We start from the raw sequence: 20,481 nt of genomic DNA on the forward strand, positions 1-20,481 counted from the left end.
GAGCAACCTGGTCTAGTGGAAAGTCCCTGCCCATGGCAGSGGGGTTGAAACCAGATGATCTTTACGGTCCCTTCCAACCCGAGCCATTCTGTGATTCAACATTCTTGGTTCTCTCATTACAAGAATCTTTACCTCCCTGAAGCAAAGCTTCTGCATCTTGGCTTAGAACTTTCCAACTTAATTTGCTCTTATTAAACATGCTAATTTCTAATTTTRTATGATGCTTTTCATCTACACATATTTTGACCCATTTTTGGCAGCAGTTAAAAATAACCAAAGGTTAGAAACAACTATTTATTATGAAAATAGAAAGAACATTTATGCCTGCTCCCTGAACTATCAAAATATACAACAAAGACTTAATTATCTAGAAAACAAGGGAAAGTGCATTGTAGTGTATGAAACTGCTTGTGTAATATACATTTTTAGCATAAATATTAATAATCTTCAAAGTCTTGTTGAATATCATTCAGTGCATGTGTAAGTCGGCGTATTTTATTTTCCATGGCTTTTTTATTGSTTGCCATTTCTTGCAGAAGCTCTCGCATTTCTTCTTCAACACAGTAAACCTGAAAGAGTATACAGAGATGAAACAGAATTGCTACTTTTCTTAATACACCTAAACTGATGTAGTCTTAGCAATTTTTAACCATGATAATCAATGCAAGAGTTACATGCTTATGTTTAAATATGCAATGCACTACTCTTGATACAGGATGCAGTAGCRGAATTTTTCTTTAAAAACAAGTATTAATCTGCTAGGAGATAGCAAGTACTCTRTCAATCCAGGAAATTTGTTATGGGRAAAAAGCACCAGTTGTCATGTTAAGGTAGAATGCAGTAGATGACAGAAACAGTAACTGTAAGGTTGGCATAGGTGAGTTAAATGGATTATCTGGCATAGTCATCATTACTCTTGCCTGTATAGCTAAGGATATGTTCAGCTATCGATTCACAACAGCTACATAGMATGGAACTTTACTTTGCTTGAATACAAAACTTCATGATGGCACAACCCTAGGGATTTTCTTGTTGTGCCAAGATTGAGTACTAAACTAGGGCTGTTTACACACAGAGTCAGCCTGATAGATTCAAACAGGAGACTCACAAGTACCACTCTTGTAGCAGTTGTAGAATAAAAATGCAAATACAATAAATATATAAACTGACTATTAAAATTACTTTTTCATTTGCTGCTTCAATTTGTTTTTCCTTTTCATGTGCCAGCTGCAAGAGTTCTTCCTGATGTGCTGCCAACACTGATTCAAGTTGTTTTTTGAAAGCATTATCCATTTCATGAAGCTTTTCCACAGCAATCCTAAAAAAAGATTGAAAAAAAATTCACAAATTTTTTTCACAAATTTTTCAAACAACTGAAGTATTTTGCTTTGTACGATTCTGCCTTTGGTACGGTTTTAATAACATAAGCATGAAGACAATGATAAATCTGCATCAGAAGGTGTCCTGTTTTCTCAAGTATGTATTCTGTGCRCTGTGTTTAGGACTTCAGGCATTCTTTTAGCAGAGGCATTTAATCACTAGCAAATAATACAAGATTAGGGCTTGCTACTATCAACATGGATAAGAATTCCAGCTGTTTTCAAACATTTCCTTATGTTTTTGCTTCCCGAGAAATGAATGACTGAACTGATCCTGTGAACAGCCTGTGAGCCTRTGTCTCATGGAAATAGGAAAGTGTCTGCTTCACTGTAATGAAGTGTTTCCTTTTCTCCAAGAAAATTCTGCTTTTAGGGGATAGCTTTTAAATATGTAGAAACAAAAAGCAAGGCAAATTTATACAATTTGTTTACCACAAAATTCTGAAACAAGACAGGGTTATTTAGAACAAAAATTTCAATTTAGAACAAAAGTTTCACTAATAATCTTCTAACAATTCCAAATCCCAGTATTATTGACTATTTGAGGTGGTTGGTTTTGTTGGCTTTTTTGTTATGGTTGTTGATTTATTGTAGTTCTATGGGTTTTGTTTTTTTTTTAATGCAATCTTATTACCTAGCTGGAATTTTCTCAAGCACAGTTGGGAGGAAGGAAGGAAAACATGAGAAGGGGGCCAGAGAACAAAGCAAAAATCATACTAAGAATCTAAACTTATCACAGGCATCAGTCCCTCAAACTTCTCCATCATTCCTGATGCATATGCAATGGTTTTCTGGGTTATGAGTACTTGTTTCTGTATCATCTCATATTTAAYTTATAATTGATCAAAGAGAGTGACAGTACAAGACGAATATGAAAATCAATTTAAAATCTTGCAATTTGTTTATGAAAAGAATGACAGGTAACTTAGATACAGTCTGTCACAGACTGAAACAGCAATTAACAGATATCAAGCTAGGCAGGAGTGTTGATCTGCTGGAGGGCAGRAAGGCTCTACAGAAGGGATTGGGACAGGTTGGGTTGATGGGATGAGGCCAACTGTATGACGTTATTTTCAAAGAAAATTGAAATGAAATAGTTCAGATGACGAATGCAGTAACTGAATGCCAGTTCCATGAAGTAAGTCACCTCTATAGCAAAAATTCCTTCTAGGCCCAGTTTTATAACTGGGCTCACAAAGTAGTTAAAGAGGTATTATGCATTCTTTCACCATATAGTCAAGCCTTTCTGTTCAGTTATTAGAAGTGCAACTCTATAGTAGCTGAGCAGTCACAAAATAAACTATTAAGGTGCTCACCTTTGAGTTTGAAGACTTTTATTTCTCTCTTCAATCAGCTTCTTCTCTTTGAAATCAAAGTTCTCCTTCATTTGTTTAACCTGCACCTCCAGCTGGCTTAATAGCTCTCCTTTACCTTGCCACCTCTTTTTCAGTGCACTGAAAATAAAATGCACAYATTTACAATGAATGTAAATACCACTTCTTAGGAGGGCAGAAAGGTTTTTCATTATTCCACTTCTCCTCATTTTTATGGGTTTAATTAGCAAGTAAGTCCTCTATGAACACAGAATAACTTCAGAGCAGTGTTGCATATAATGATCCCAAAGAATTATTGTGATCAGTATGTATTACCTGAGTGCATTCTTAACATCATCAAGTTCTACTTCTTTTTCTTCCAGCAATTCCTTTAATTCCTCTTTTCTTACATTTTGCCTTTCTAATTTTTCCATTAACTTTTCACATTCAGCAGCTTTTTCATCCAACTGTACTTGAAGCAATTTCTGAGCTTTCTGATTTTCTTCATGGTGTTTTTTAATTTGTTTATCTTTTTCTTGCAAGCCCTTTAGAAGATAAGTAATTTAGAACACATAAGTTCCCTTAACTTTGTTACCCCTTAAGAGTGTTTGTTTAGTCTACGATGGAACAGAGAAGAACATGAAAGTTTACTCTTCTAAACGTATGAAGAATACTTAGTAAAGTGATAGCCAGTTAATCTTCAGCTGAAAAAAGCCAGAATTAAAAAAATACTACACCAAAACATAAATCTGAACTTCAAAGCAAGTTAAGAAAGTTACTTTGAACTCTTATTTTACATAAGAGTTGAGTAAAAAGCTTATAGTATGTGTAAGTCACTGAGCTCACAATCTCTAACAATGGATAATGCATCTAACTTTGACTGACATAACATGCTAGAAAATTTTGATTAGTAAGCTAAAGTCTTAAGTCTCCAAATGAGATAAATGGAACTGTTGGGAAAAAACATAATACCTCTGCTGCCAAAATACTGATTTACAAGAACAAAATAAAGAATAAATATTTATGTTGTAGAACTAATGTGAAGCAAACTTTTAAAATTATTTTTCCCTAGGAAGAATTATGCTATCCTAGTTTCACCTCAACCTAGTTTCACCTGAGTTTTCTCTCAAAATCATTATCAAGAATCAATTGAGACAAGGCAAAGAGAAGAAAGAAAGTCTGTACATAATTATGGTTCAATGAGAGATTCAAAGTAGCATCACTGTGCATCAATTTGATAAAAAGCCCTCTTCTGCTTTCAGGGAAATTAATTGCCACYGACAGCCCGACTGTTATTTGTGAGCTGGTAAACTACAGTGCAGACCCAGCTTTTACCACAGGGTTTGTGATAGCTAAAATTAAGACTTACAGTGAAAGACTTACAGATTGTCAGATATGGCACTTACTTCTTTTAATCTCCTAATTGTTTCTGTCTGATCATCCAGGATTTTATTTTTAATTCTTACGGTATCACTGTCCTTTTCCTTTTGCTTTTTTAACGTGTCAATCTCATTCGTTAAAACTTCAATTTTTGCCTCCAGTTTTCCCCGATCTTGCGCAAGATGAGCTCCTAGACCAAACAGGATATTCACATTACAGCAACTCATTGTATACATGATCTCAAGATGTAGAATGTAGGAAGATGGTGCTGGGGAAAGCAAAGGTAAGAACCTTGCAAACCAAAGTATTGACTATTTTGCCCTCTGGAAACACTGCAGGGATTTAATCTGTCAGTAGGTAACATTTAGGAGAAAATGTAGAACTGAAGGTCTATGTTTTATATTTTTTGAATACTCCTCTGAATAAAAGGTGACAGTAATTCTTACAAACCCCAAACAATCCAAAAGACCACAAGGTGGTGCAGAGTCACAGTAATAGAGAAAAATGAAAAGTTTTTTCTTTTTTCCCCCCAGCATTTAACATTCTTCTAAAATACATACTGAAATTTTCATATTAGACTTCCCTGCTAGACAAGAAGCATTACGTAACATTATTTACAAATCCTTGCTTTTCTAGTTTGATGTTTAAAAGTTCTTTGTACATTATGGTATTTTCACATTTTCAGCAAACAGGTTACCTGTATTCCCAGCTGACTCCCACAACTGCTGTTACAGATCCTGTATAAGCCCATGTGCCACAGAATATTTATTTTTGCACATCATCTTTACAACTGGATAAGATCAGGAAGGCATCCAGCAATCCCTGTCATGACTACACCTACATTAGAGTGTTTATTTGAAAGGTAAAACATTGAACACCACCATTTTTTTTTTGCAAAAGAGAAAAAAACCCGCTCTTTTACCCTGTTCTGCCAACTCCTGCCCCCATATTTTTCTTTCCATTTTTAATCCATCAATCACAGATTCCTGGGCTGTCAGCTGGGAAATAAGTTTTCCATTTTCCTTTTTTAGAAGTTCAACTTGAACAGCCTTCTGTCTGTTCTCCTCCATCACAGTTTCAAGTTCTCCAGTTCGACACTGTATGAATAAACATTGGAAAAACAAAGTAAGATCATTAAAACAATACTCAAAATTTTAAATCATTACTAAGGGGTTAGGAAAATAATACCTATATACAGTAACTTAAGTTAACTGAAAAATATTCTACTTGCATTCAGGGTTCTATCTGCATCTCATTCCRGTTGTGAAACAAATGTTTGCTTCAAATAAATATACTTCAATCCCAGAAAACTGTAAAACTGATTTCTAAATAGCTGCTTTCAATTATCAGTGTAATTATAAAAACCTGTTTAGAATTATAAATGCACAAGTCAAGACAAGGAAAGAGAAAGAAAAGATATTTAAAACTGAATCAGAATAAGACAGAAGCTGGGATGTACTTGCACTTCCAATGATAAAAATTTTCTTTAATTATCCAAGTTACTTTTAGTTTTGCAGATTACTGATGATTTAATATAGGTTTGTTCTTAGAAGCATCACTGACTGGTAGAATCCTATTCTGTACAGCCACACAGTGTTTGGACATCCTAACAATATGTAGAGGGGAGATTAGAAACAACTTTGCAGGAGTTGTACTGCACTAGGCTTTAGCACAAAGATGGACTGGATCACACAATCATTTAAGAGTCATGTTACCAAAAATAAATATCTTATTATAGTTGAACATTTTAAYATAGCTGAAATGTTTTGAAACAAATACCTTTAGGTTTGCTGTAGCTTCATCATTTGATTTTGTTAATTCTGCAATTTTTGCTTTCTGTTCTTCCACTATATTTGTCAGCTCTTGGACCAGACTTGCCATGTCTTTTTCCCTTTGTTCCAACTCAAAGAGGGATCGTTTGTGTTCAACTAGATCAGCAGAAACTTTTTCAAAACCCTGTTTTACCTAAAATTTTTTAAGACGAGACTTGAAAAATGCTARCTATTGGAAAGAAGTGTGCATATATTATCACAAGTTGAATTTCAAGTGAAGACACAGAAATTMATAAACTGTATATGAAATTAGTGAATATCTAAAACTGGTTTTCTCCTGATTTGTTGGTGAAATTTCAACTTCAAAAACTGGTTCTACCCTACTACCAATTTGTAAAAAAACCCCAAACCCAACAAAACATTAAAAAAACCCCAAATGAAAAATCCCACAAAGGCCCAGAAAAACAAGAAACCCCAAAACAACAACACACCAAAAAAACCACCACACACAGAAAACAAAATCCGTTGGGGAATGGGAAACAGAGCAGAAAAACCATACTTGGGAGCTGAAMACAATGCCTTGATTTAATCTCATTGTTAAGATGGACATTAAAATCTCCAAAGAATGACTAAGTTAATACAAGCCGTTTTTTCTTGCAACAGAAAGATTTGAAGGCTGAAAACCCTGTCTTCTTCTTTCCCCTCTTCTCCCATCTATTTAAAACTGATTTAAAACAAAGAAAACCAAGTTTAAGGTTAATTTAATACTTTATTTAGCACAGAAAAGAATGTAAATACTAGCCAGAGAARTAAGTTCTCTAAGGAATTTAGTAAGCAAGTTTTGGATATGAGTTTTAAAATGCAACTCAAAATTCAATTTTGAAAATTTACACAATGAGGAACTTCATTACATTAGTATATATATTTAACTAATATATATACACTAGTATATATATTTAACTATAACCTTATCAAAACACTCAAAACCTCAAAAAAGGGGTTCAKCCGTAATTGAATATATTCTAATAGAAGGTCAACATATTTTAAAAAAKTAATAGCATCAGACAGAACATTTTTTTTAATTTCTTTTGATCGACTTCTGGGTATGTACAAAAATGTTGGTTTTTTAAGTGCAGACTTGACATTTGCTGTCATTGTTCAAATCACTGATATTTCAAAACCTACTACCAGTATTTTTGCATGAATCCTTGGAGCAAAGACYATAGAGAGAAAAAAACAACCCAATAAAACACAAAAAAACTCACCCAAAATAACCCCCAAACCCAACACATTTAAGAGAACTACAACCCCACCTAGTGTGAGATGAAATGTTCTCTTAGTCTTACCTCTTTAAATCTTTTTGCTTCAACAGTTAAAGCTAAACGAAATTCATCTTCTAACTCTCTGTACTTCTGCTTTGACAAGTTAATTTTCTCCTGAAGTTCTCTAACATGCTGTTCATGCCTCTGCTCCTCTTTAGCCACTTGTTTTGACAAAGCATCTTGAAATTCAGGTCCATTTAAAGCAACTCTGTTTTCAAGTTCCTTCCTGAAGTTATCAAACATATACTTGAGACATGAACTGCAGGATCTCACAATGTTGTTTTAATTAATTTCCTTATTACTGATCAAGGATAATGAATCACATAATACATKGGATAAATTCTTTCATCTCACAGACAGTTTTCAGTCTTCTATGACAATGGCTCTGATRTGAGGAAAATTCTATTGACTACTATTAAAACACCCAAAAKATTAYCCTTACTTTTTAATYCAAACACTTGTATAAATTATTCAATTGTGCTTTTACTATTAGTTAGCATTAGTTTGCTCTGCTGTTAATAAACAACTGGAATTGACATTGGAMWMWKRGMMMWRMSYWKYMMAKSMWRAMTSTKWTSMARTYRKKMATWCCMYWSRMSSWRAMCYWMYWMCTSCWGSWATWYWYTYRRWSSMAWWWMMWSRAAWGYRKYRSTWWMAKSKWYCTRAWSRWYMMWKYTSWAKYMARMAWAMMCKKKMYYMKWWRCWRKYYWRTMMKYMWWWARWWAWRRYWAAMRCYSAWCMWMWMYCYMMCTGKMYWWSMMAWTRSRWMTTMYRGRKYKKTMKRAARYWRTKWTKKKARRYTSYSRWWWSWMWKMWMYYWGWTTSTTCYYMTSTWSAYMKKARGTTRYYTKGKKMKMTRMATWYATYKTYYYKWKKAAAAKWYWGYRWWKSWRRSCWGKKTWKYTCAYWAAKAAMSWWSSKKATATRTWRMSRKAYCWCAKKMWRKKGWAYYTCWKYYWKWMRKKTTWYWSWYAKWWRRWKGKMWTRRMTKRMTGYYACWGARCWMMSSWRWYCWYMARAWAGAGYRRRATKWKMWRRRARARRRYSRGRMARRWSASKMMSYSWCYACMSMSRTGWAASAYRYWSYRRMWGMYSAYKRAKAMKWRRSAWMRYWTKWWGYWGWWSWARSAKMWRYWGMWSWWCARWMRGTYRWTYKAAKAMARTKTWAWWTKYWKMKRAYWWWKMYTKRAWWMYRSAWSRMRTAYWMMAMMWMGMKWWYKSRMMWWWWMMWAKSAYAWRMWSMWWTSWMRTRVAHRGMYWGHWRWWBYMWMCAWKRAMTWATKASTMAKSATMTASAARRKMWTYWYWAATMAKMWRGARARKSTRKSKKAWGAMAWYWRMWWWWWWRSAVHKWSYATCWSWMMYAMWMRKMWMAWRMWMAYCMYAWWRSWRWMYRMRTRAMMRSRMRCSYSKWCKYYMRRAMATAAATGAACAAATTATRTTTGCCACACAACCATCTCTATTAATTTGTGAAAAGAAAATCATGACCCCATACCTTTGCTCTCTCTCTCTTAATACAAGAAGTTCATGTAGTTGTTTTACTTTCTCCTTCTGTTGTCGGACGGATATTCGAAGTAACTGTACTTCTCTTTCATTTGCTGATGCTTTAAGCTCTGCTTCTTGCACCTGTTTCATCTGTGTGGAATTCATAAAGAAAAGAACAAGATTTTCTTAAAACTGCAATCTAATCTTCATGTTTTATACTAGAATACAAAGGAACAGGTGCTTTCTAAGAGCTTTTTGTTTGGTTTTGGTTTTATTTTGTTTTTTTCTTAATATATATTGTAACACTTGAAGAAATTTAAGATGTTTAAAATRAAGTCTTGGCTTAACTTACTGCAACACAAATAGCAATCTTAATAAAGAGCCAATGGCATTTACTTAATTTGTAAAGAACTTCAAGGTGTCCYGCAGAAGTGAAAGTGACTGGCAAAATAATTTCCCTAATTAGAAACTCTCATATTGTAATACTTGTATTAGTTTCAAACAAAACTTTTTTAGATGTATTCAACATAACTTTCCTTTTTTAACACTCCACTTTTGTAAAAATCTCCATCTTTCTGATTTGTACAGTTCAGAGTTGCTGAACAGAGCTTCTTTCTAATGATTTTACAAAAAAAGTAGAATCACTATAAACACCAGATGGCATGCTCCASTTCTTCCATTCAATGTAAGCTTTTATGAGTAATTCCATTTTATCAACTTAAGCCTTTCAAATACAAAACTCTTTTCTGATTSAACATGAAGAAAAAAGAGATGAAACAAGTTATAAAAAAGATTTTAATTACTCATTAAATAGTAATTCGAAATCAGGACACTTCAGAAGGCTTAGTTCTCATGTTCTACATGTTAAGTTTTTAATGAATAGTTTAATGAGTAACTTTTAGACACACCCCACTGTATTCCTGTTGTTTTGTGGAGGAAGAGCAGCAATTTTCTCCTAAATTGAAGCACTTATAAATGTCAAGCAAGAACATATGCAAATATAAAGACTGMCAGAGAATAGGGAACACATTTAGACATAGTAAGCTTACTCATCTTGAACCCCTTCAAGAAGTCACCTAGCAATGCTGACTGAAGGCCCTAAACAGTGGCTACCTGGAGTAAACATAATTTATCCCTGAAGGTAATTGCCGGGATGTACGATGAGAAAACTCTGTGAAATATTCTAGAACTTGTTAATTCTGGGAATTGATAAAATAGGCCAATGGCATATTAAATATGAACATTCAAAAAGAAGATTTAGTKTCGMGAGCATCATGATTATTCTTTAAAYAATAATTATTAAAGAGTATTTGCTACAGGATTTTAAAGACAGAAACAAAGATTTTCCCTTCATAAAGTTTTGCAGTTAATAAAAACAATGTTACTAGCACCAAAAGAGATTCCTTATTTCKACAAACTCACTAAAGGAAAAATAAACCTCATAACTCACTAAGATGTTTCCATTCTTACAGGATAGAAAGAAACAACACATTCACACCCAAATCCCACTCTCCTGTTCTCCAAATYTCTAACTTAGTACTTTTCAAACTGACAGGCAGATACCTGGTCTAAACTGAAGGTGGCTTCTAGATTCCATAATAGCTCCAGGACATGTAWAGGTAAGGAAGAAATGGAAGAGCCACTCAGAGGTCCAAACAGGAAACAAAAGTAGAGGGTGACTTGAATRGCATTTCAGCTTGTCTGTCAGCACATTCCCTGATTCTCACTCCTTTCAGGAAACCTGAACAACACCACCTCCTACAGCACCACACTATCAGCAAAGAGACTTTTCAGGATGGATGTGCAAGGATTCAATTTCTGTATGTCCAGTGACACAGGAATGGGCTAACATAAACAAACAAAAGGAACAGATATTGGAGGACACTGAAAACTTAGCAAGTAATTTTTTAGACAGAAACAGTGGCAGTATCTGGTCCAGCACCTTCATCATATATATTTGTATATTGAACAAAAAGCCTCTGACAACAAAAGCATTATCATCTTCTCCAGCTGTAAAAACAAAACCAAAAAMTCCCAAACAAACACAAAACATCACATAAACTAACCATAATCTTTAAAGTTCTCAGCAATTACTGTTTTGTTCTGGTTGCAATTAAAAGCATCTATTTCTATAGATCAGCAAAACAAACAGAACTACCAGATTTCCATCCCAGTAGTAAGGTCCTTATTTATTTTAGCAACATTTAAAAAAATTTGGTTACACTCTATTTTCAGAAAGTATCAACTCTCAGTGTTAAKTACATAGGACTTGTTCTCCTTTATCTTAAGACCACCATTTATAAAATACATTAATTGACAATTAAAATAGATACCTGTTATTAACTACTATTGTGTAGAAAAAACAAGCCCCAGGTTTTATTGTGGCAAACTCAGACTCAACGCTGGTAAAATCTGGTATTGCTTTGTATTCAGGACTATGGTAGCCATCCCGTTGCCATTGCTTTATTTACTCGTGAAAAATATTTACCTCTATTGCTCGTTCCTGCAATCTCTGTGTCTCCATCTTGGACAGTGTTTCTTCTAAAGCTCGCATGGCCTTCTGATGTTCTGCTTCTTTATTTCTTGCCTGATTTAGTTCATTTGTAAGTCTTTCAGTTTCACCTTTCAACTGTTGGACATCTGTTTGCAGGCTTGCTTTGGCATCTCTCTCTTTCAATATCAATTCCTTTAACCTGAGAATAAATGCAATAAAGTTGTACTATARCCATTTTAGTATTAAGTTTGATGCCAAATATATTGAGAAAAAGACAATAGTAACTGTTGTAGCAACTTGTTTTTTACTGAGTTTTACTATTTACAGCACTGTTATGTAGAACTGTTTAAAAATATGTAAACTGTTACTTAAGTCATGTGTAGCATTACTAAATGGAGCTTCATTTAAAAAAAACCTGAGATGGAGACAACTTCATAGATACATCATCTAGGAAATGACATTCYAGTATGATTTTGCTTTACACAAACTTTGAATATACATTATCCATGTKCATTTTAATAATTATCTTCACAAACTCTGAAATATTCTTAAATATTTTTTTWAATTTTTCTGTAAGATCTATCTCAACAGAAGAAGAACATAATAAGCCTCTTATAGAGGATGGGATGAATGTAGGTGGGATATGAAATAAAGGTGGGAAGTGAATCAAAAACAAAAAGGGAAAAAGGGGAAATATTCATAGGCAGTGATGGATGGAACTCAGGAAGCACTTTGGCTTGGTTTTTCCTAAAAGAAAGAAAATGGGGCTTTGACAAATACAATGCAGTTAAGAAAAAGACAAACAGAGCAGGTATCTCCAAAAACAGGGAGATCTTTTGAAAGAAAGGCTGCTGCTCAGAACACACAAGGACGGTGACAACCATCTGAAGATGTGATGGGCCTGCCCTTCACAACACATTGCCTATGAGCCAACTCTGGCCTCCCAGAAACATTTTTGTTCCTATGCATTGCGCAGAAGAAAGCTAAAGTACACTGTAGGTATAGGTGGAAAAGGAGTTTGGGAAACAGAAGGTGATAGTATAATATGAAACAGCTACCAGAGCTTGAACTGAAAGTAGAGTTATACAAACTGTTTGGAAACTAATGGCTAGAAAGGAAGGAAAGTGGAATACTGATATTGTTCTATGGCAAGAACAGRAAGAAAGCTGCAGAAAGGAATTTCACTAGGTAATACTGAGAGTAATTCTAGGACTACTTCTTGATGCATTATTTTCCAGGTTTATTGTTTAAAGTTGTTTGTGTTTCTTAAGCCTACAAAATGAATTACTTGAAAAAAACTGTAACAAATTCATAGACTACAGCATTGTTTCCCTACCTGTCTCTAGTGTACACAGCCATACTCTGAATATTCTTTTCTTCTTTTGCATGCTTCTGTAGCTCACTGACATGCTCTAATAATTTCTTCTCTGCTTGCTCTGCCTTCCACCTTTTTTCTTTCTCCTGATCCAGTTCTTGAATAAGTGCCTTAGCAAGAATGTGATAAGCATCAACTTACTAGGAAACATTCAAGCACAGCCAAAAATGACAATATTTATAATTGTAGAACAGGACCTTTTCTGGAATTCATGGATGAATTAAGAAAGTGCAAGCAACCAGACCAATAACTCCCATAAAACTGAAATAAATACATCCTCTCCCAGCTGACACTACTTGATACTACCTACATGCAATTATTTTGGTCACGTCCCATTTTTGTTTGACCAAGAGACAAATGCTTGGCTTCAGGTGAAGATATATTTAACTTGAAATAATGCAAAACTTACTCGGTATGTTGATTCCTCTGTGGCATCTGAATTACATTCTTCTACTTTTTCCACATTGCTCTGTCTTCCATTTAATATTTCAGCTTTTCTCCCCACTACTTTAAAATGGAAGTCCTTCTGACCACCGTGTGGATATTTTGAGGAATTCTTCTTCTCTTCCCTACATGCAGAGTTGAAACAGTAACAGGGGATTCAGACACTTTTATATCAAAAAATGTTACAGTTTTGTGCAGCAGGTGAATACCAGAGAATTCAAAACCATGTAGAAAATAATTTGCAATCAGACCATAGCAGAAACAGTTAAATTCAAATATTTAGCTCTAAAAAAATACTTGTATCTAGTAGATGCTATCTAAAAACATCTCATGATCACATAGCAATGAAATAATTTTMGAGAACTAGAGTACTTGTAGAGCTGCAGCGGCTGACTGAACTAATATATTCCAATTTGTATTGTCTTCTACCGATCACTTCTGATATTTGTTATATAAATCAAACAAATCACTATGGCATCCTCAGCTGCATAAAGGTGATATATTCTTGACCATTGTTCTGACCATGAATCTTTGATTTTTTAATTCCTAATTTCCATCTGTGGAGAATTCTTATGTCACCACAATTTAAAATAAAGATAAAAATATAATTCTGTTAGAATTTCAAAACTGCTTTGGAATCTTCAGTTCAATTTCCTTCTCACCTGAAGAGAGAAACTGCTCATATGGAAAAATAACTGAAAGAAGCCTCAGTAGCTACTAATTTTCAGGGCATTAGTAACAGAGCTGATTTACACAGCCTACCACTTTCAGCGAAATGTTTCAATGGTTCAGCATTCAGTTTAACTCATCTTGGCTTTATATGGTAAACACTGGGATACCTGTCAGTTATTTTCTTCTTTAGATGATTTGCACGACCCTTTGTAGATAAGGTAGTTCTGCGGAAAGGCGGGTTCTTGCTTCCTTTAGTGACCTTTCTGTTGTTCTCCTTCCCACTCTCATTTTCACTCTCAGAAGTTGGATCTGTGTCTCTCTTAGCTTTGAGAGCACTTGGAGCAGCTTCCTGTCTTGAACTATCAGATACCTGAGATCAAAGTTTTAGACATAAATTTCTAATTGTCTTRTTTCTAACACTTTTTCAGGTGCTATTTAAAAAAAAAAAATCATGCAAAGTAATTTTGATAGAAAACTAAACAATTGCTTCCAGTTTTTTCACTTTTACAATCCCTTCCTTCCTTGCTAAAATATGTTGTTGTGCTAAAGATAAAGWAAACCCAAGATGCTTAAGAACATATAGTTGTACCTTTTTGAAATATCTCAGGTTTGGTAAAATCCTTAGGTATAAAAAGCTAGTGAAAAATGTAGAACAAACATAGCACTTAACACCAAAAAAGCTTTGCAAACACAACCAGCAAACAAACCTGACAAACTTATTTTACCTATGTTAACAAAAACTCTATTACCTGGCAAACATTTAAAACCAAGTTGAATTTTCTGAATTTGATTTTCACCAACCATATAATCCAGGTATTTTGGTGTATTTCATGTTTTACTCTGGTTCAGTTACTATTTTGAYAGCTTCAGGGTAAAAAAACAGAAAACAATTTGCTAATATAATATCATCAGATAGCTCTGCTAGTCCCATTATAGTTTTTTATTATTATTTATTTATTTTATCATTATTTATTATTATTTTCATTTACAGTATGAAAGTTGTCATGATTCAAAGTGCAATCTTCAGTCTTAAAGACTCGTTTTGATTTTATTCCTAKCTTCTCAAATGAGTAAACATTAGCACAGTCAGCCCTACATACACATAGAAATGCTCCAGTCTGGTTAAGCAAATTTTTCAATATCAGTAATGTACAGCTCATCTGACAAACAGAACATGCTGTGCAATCACAGAAAAAAWATCACCTTTTGCAGTATCAGTGAAAGCTGATCTTCTATCTTTTTAATTCTCATCTCGCTGTGTATTTTATCAAGCTTGGTCTTCTCGGGTTCAGAAGATGAGACAAGTTCTGTGGAGGAGCTGGTGGTACCTTGCACTGGTATTCTTGTACGCTGCCGAAATTGAGCCAGTGCCTGGTCGATGTGTGGTGTCACCAGCAGTAAGGGAACATTGTTCTAGCAGAAGAAAAAACAACCCCTTAGCATTAATATGCTGCATGCTATGTAAAAATAGGATTATCAATCTTAAAACCAGTATACACAAAATATGGCACCTGATCTCTGAATGAAGGGCACCCAGATGAAACCAGAGAGTCCAAAACGTCTTCTAAACCCTGCAAATCTGAACCATTTTCTTCYGCCAGGTCCACTGGTTCACCAGAAATATTTCTTCCATCTAGAGCTGTTAGCTGGGGYAATGACTGAAGAACAGTTTCTCTGTAACCTTGAGAAAAAGACAATATTTAAACTGAAATCAATYTTCTAAGGAGATGTCAGGTGCATTTTAGGTACCTCATCATCTTAAATGATTCATTGCATGTTTTTAATGTAAGAAAAAAAAAGAGTGAGTTATCTACCATTGTCTCACCTTTCCCCACCCATGCCTTTCAACAGACAATATTACAAATTAAATCAACTGGGAAGCTGAGTGCCTAGTCCTGATCTACAAAGGGATTTCCCAGCCACAATCAGCACATTGCAATTGYCCAGATAATCTTTCAACATCAGCCTACTGCACCCAAACAGTTGTACCAAAYAAAAGGGTAGATGAATGTAATGGAAAGGCAAGTTCTAAATGRGCTTAGACAACTTCATCCTTTGTCAGTGAATGACACAACTTGTTATGAAACTGTAAAGCATTGAACTTACTGTTTTTAAATTATTAGAATTTGGGCAGCTGAACACTGCAGCTTTGAAAGTGCCACCAAAGACATAGACATGAAGAGGTATGTAAACACTTGCAGATGAAAWCTAGGGGCATTTTCTAAGTTAACCAGATAACTGTCCTGCTACTGTTTCTGCAGTGCATGAATGTCTTTGTAAAACATGATGGGTGTGTTTGAAAACATTACTTAAAACCTGATTTAGCTTTCCTCAATTACCTCTGATGTTTCTTTCTAACTGTACATACRTTACACCCGTATCAGCTATATGCTCATGATATAGTTGCTATTTTTCATTACTGTAATTCCTAATGTTCTACTCTTGAAATGAAATTATCTTTGAGCTCTCCTAAAAGCATCAATCTTCCACGTCTACCTTCCTGTAAGACATTTTTCCCCTCTTACCCACAAGGAGAATGAAGAACCTACACCAACACAGCATGCTACAATTTAACTTGTTTGAACATAGAGTGTAACATTTTAATGTCCTGAAAAGCCTATCTCCAAACCAGAAGCTCTAAACAATGCAACTGAAASAGATGTATCCACATGCATTCTCCAACTCATGTCCATGCTGCCTAGTGAAACACCTGCCATCCATTTTGATGAAAATGCTAAACACTGCAGAGGATMCTAGAGTCTGTCACTGCTAACCGAAGCAGGGGGAAAAGAAGGAAAAGCTAACAGTCCTATTGATCTTTCTCTCGTGGTCTCTGTCAGTAGCAGATTATCTACTTCCGGTGTCTGCCCCCTGTCTATACATTTCAATATCTCTACATACTTTCTTTGAATTCCCCACCTATCCAGCTYATAATATTAATAGTCTGGTCTTTCCATTAGATCACATGGCTCAGAGCTCCATCCAASCTGGCTTTGAAAATTTCCAGATATGGGGCATCCACAACTACTCTGGGAAACCTTTCCAGTGCYTTGTCACCCTTCACAGTCAAGAATTCTTTCCTAATATCTAATCTAAACCTGTCCAGTTTGAAGTCATTCTTCCTTGTCCTGTCACTACATGCCCTTTGAAAGAATCTCTCTCCTTCCTTTTTGTAGATTCCTCTCAAGTACTGCGAACACGCAATTAGGTCACCCTGAAGCCTTCTCCAGGCTGAATAATCCTAATTCTCTCAGCCTTTCCTMATAGGAGAGGTGCTCCATCCCTCTAATCATGTTGGTAGCCCTCCTCTGGACTCACAAATGAAAATGTTGAGCCTTATCAAAGMATACCAGTTACAATTTTGAGAATATGCCCAGTGGAAAAAAAGATTTTTTTAATGGAAAATAAATAAATTTTGACAGAATCTAGATTTCTGCAGGCTGGCCAGTTTATGAATGAATTTGCAAGCTTCAGAAAATGCCTCACAGATTAAAGGAAATCACTGACCTAATGAGCACCAAATATCTACAAAAGATGAAATCCATACCTGCTGTGTGACAAACTGGATTGGCTTTTCCGTTTTTTTCCAGTGTGAGATTTGTCAAACAGCACAGCCCCTTTGTGCACTGAAGTAAGTGATCAATATTGCTTACACAGTTGCTGTGAAGGTCAATGTGGCTAATCTTGTGTCTGGTTCCATGAAGAGATCGAAATCCTGGAAAATTCAGAAAAAAATCCCCAGCCACAAAATTATGTTTTCTGCCACAGTCCTTGACTATGGGGTTTAGAACAAATGGCACCTTGTTGAAAAATATTCAGTAAATACTATATCATAAGTGGAAATGAGAGAATAACATTTGCTCTATATTCTTGTGTACATATTCCATTACCACGGGGTACAACACTTAAGCTAGTTATGAGARCTGACTTCAAAGAAACAGATTAATCTATGACTGTTATAAAGCATGTAAAAAGAAACATTTTCCTTGAAGTTTCTTTCTATAACTTAGCTCATTGACAAAATTGCTACCAATGTACTTCTAATTTTCTGTTACAAGTTCTCTTGAYTTTTAGCATAAAATTGTACAAGCAATAACTGAGCATTTCAACAAAGAGAAACAGAACTTCCATATCATATGTAAAGTTGCATTTTTGTTCTGTAAAAATCAAACATGAATATTTTGAAAGCAAATTTGAAATATTTACTGTACTACTTTCTGAACAAATGTGGCCTCACCAAACACAGAAGAATACATTCCAGTTCAGAACAATTTTTGGTTAGAAACTTGAAARCTGGGAAGAGCAGCAACTGTCACCTTTATTAGAATTATTCAGTGAATTGGCACTTGAGGTGCTAGAAACTTCTCAAAATACACTTGGTCAAGTTTTTCATAATTAGTGAGACAAATGCTTGGCATTGCACAACACATGGCAAAGGCACTTACCAGAGAGATCATGTATGTGATTATATGACAAGTTCAGCATAGTTAAGTTAAAGAGTTTTTCTAGTCCTAAACAAAATGAGGAAAAAATAGAAACAGTAAAATTTTCTGAAGAAGGCTCTGCTTTCATCATATTAAAAGCTTGCAAAGTGAACCTTTACAGGCTATAACTATGAATTATGACATTCAATTATAATCATAATACAGAAGTCAGATTTTGCTCCTAAATTAAGGCATTTTGTTATAATAAGGCTAATGAAGACTACATATACTCAAAATTTACTTCTATAAACGGTTAGCAGCCCATACTAACTTGGTATAGCATTTATTATCTGCAAACATTCAGAAGTAAACTGTAAGGTAACTCTCAGAAAACCTTTGTAAGTTGCTAAATGGACAAAAATAAACATTGCATACCCTCCACTTTGGTCAGCAGGTTACAGGATAAGCTCAGCGTGCGCAGGTTAGCCAGGGCACCGAGCCCCTCGATGCGGCGGATCTGGTTTGATGACAGATCCAAGTGCTGCAGATTCCGGAGGTGGTCGAGCCCTTGGATCCTGGCGATGTGGTTACAGTGGGCGTTGAGCTTGTGCAGATCCGAGCTCAGGGGCACATCCAGCAGGCTGCGGAGAGAGGCACCCGCCGTCAGCCGGGCAGCTGCGTCCCCCGCCTCCCCTCAGCCCCGGCCCGACCGCGCTCACCTCTGAAGGCCCTTATCCATGAGGCTGAGCTCGCCGGGGATCGCCGCCATCCCGCCGGGCTCCCGCGCAGGCCGCACCTCGCTTCGAGCCTCCCTCACGCCCCACGGCAGCGCTCTCCGCCTCGGGGCCGGGACACAAACGCCTCAGGGCCCCGCCTCACGGCCCCGCCGCCCCGCTCCGCTCCGCTCCTGCCGCCTCCCGCTCCCGCTCCCGCCCCCGCCGCGGGCAGGCGGCGCTGCCGGAGCCGGGGAAGGGCGGGGTGGTGTGGGGACTGGTGCCCTGTGTCCTGCCTCTGCTGGGCTCCCCGCCGCTCCTGCCGCTCCTTGCCGTTCCTGCAGCTCCCGGCTGCTCCCGGCCGCTCCCCGCCGCTCCCGACCCTTTCCTGCCGCTTCCTGCCGCCTCCTGCCCCTCTCTGCCGCTCCGTGCCGCTTCCTGTCATCGGCCCAGGAAGGGGCCGGGTTTATCGACCGGCCTGCTTTGAATTCTTGTCTCGGGGGGGGGGCACGTCTGGGGCTTTGGTGTTCTTTAGAGCTCACACGGTATTAAGAATCTCACAGACTATCTTGGGTCGGAAGGAGCCCGCAGTGATCATCGGTGATCATCCCCAAGAATCACACCCGTGTATCTGAGAGAGCATTGTCCAGCTCATTTCAGGCTAGGAACGGTGACCGTATCCCTGGGGAACCTGTTCCAGTGCCCAGCCACCGAGTGATAATCTCAGTAGGCTTTTCTGAGATCAGGCAGCTTTGTCAGAAGTAAAAAAATCCCTATTAATTTGCTGCTTGGGAGATTTTGTAAGTGCCTTTGTTGTACAAGAAATCATACTTTAAGAAAAACAATGAAAACAATCAATTGCATCTATACTTTTAAGATGCCATTTAGTGAAACATTGATTCGTTTTCAAGTAGTGATCCAAATGCAGCTGTACATGGCAGAACGCACAGAGATGGAAGATTGCTAGATATCAAAAAATACGTGTGCATTCACAGAGGAGACTCAGAAAAGACACYGAAATAAACCAGGAAATTACATGTTTTAACCATTTAAAACTTTTGTCATGCTGAGTTTCCCGATCACGAATACGAGTGAATTAATATTTGAGTTATTATTAATTATTAGTGCACAGTAAATGCATACTCAAATACGTACTACAATTTGTGAAATGAATAAATGCAATTTAAAAYGCATGCAAGTTTTAATAAGTAGAAATGTGCTTCTTGTAGAACTACAATTTTTGTAGTCTGTAAGGTGAAACTATTTAGTAAGTCTGCAGAGATTTGGAGAAGATGGAAGAATTTTCTTATGGTTATAARCTCTGGAGCTACAGATTCTGTCACTGACCATGCTGCAAGGCTTCTGTGTGGTGAAGGAAACCCACTTTAAATAAGGCATTGAAAAAAGTAAAAGGACAGTCTGTGYACCTGCCTGTAAAAGCCAAAGGTCTTTTACATGATGGCATATAACTAACTTTTCATATGAATTTATTGGGTACTTGAGGGAGAACCCTGCTGTTCAGGACTGGTGTGAACTGCTGTGTCTTTCAAGCTGGCCCCTGTAAWAGCATGAGTTTTGTTCACTGCACTRCTGAGCTTTGACCTGCAGGACAAAACTGGTTCTGCAACTTGACTGACAAAAAGTAAGAACTTAGCAATTAGTAGTTTGGGTGCTTACACAACCCTTAAGATGCATGCTGACCTTTCTT

The 20,481-nt window shown here is 36.3% G+C and overlaps 1 protein-coding gene across 1 annotated transcript; it reads right to left on the reverse strand.

Annotated features, from left to right (window-relative positions):
* Positions 1-161: 161 nt before the first annotated feature.
* On the reverse strand, positions 162-18,957 carry LRRCC1 (leucine rich repeat and coiled-coil centrosomal protein 1). Its single transcript, XM_057371120.1, has 19 exons — positions 18,780-18,957; positions 18,496-18,701; positions 18,082-18,147; positions 17,184-17,351; positions 15,148-15,317; positions 14,840-15,049; positions 13,804-14,006; positions 12,930-13,089; positions 12,482-12,630; positions 11,140-11,344; positions 8,662-8,801; positions 7,191-7,392; positions 5,852-6,037; positions 4,995-5,169; positions 4,099-4,262; positions 3,029-3,237; positions 2,696-2,833; positions 1,183-1,318; positions 162-569 (listed from the first exon to the last, which is right to left on the reverse strand). Exons 1-19 carry the CDS (start codon positions 18,827-18,829, stop codon positions 438-440), a joined length of 3,069 nt encoding a protein of 1,022 aa, XP_057227103.1. The 5' UTR covers positions 18,830-18,957; the 3' UTR covers positions 162-437.
* Between the last annotated feature and the right edge of the window lie 1,524 nt (positions 18,958-20,481).

This window comes from Malurus melanocephalus, unplaced genomic scaffold (genome assembly GCF_030028575.1).
Source record: "Malurus melanocephalus ecotype Western Australia unplaced genomic scaffold, MMel_1.1 scaffold_141, whole genome shotgun sequence".
NCBI classification, from domain to species: Eukaryota; Metazoa; Chordata; class Aves; order Passeriformes; family Maluridae; genus Malurus; species Malurus melanocephalus.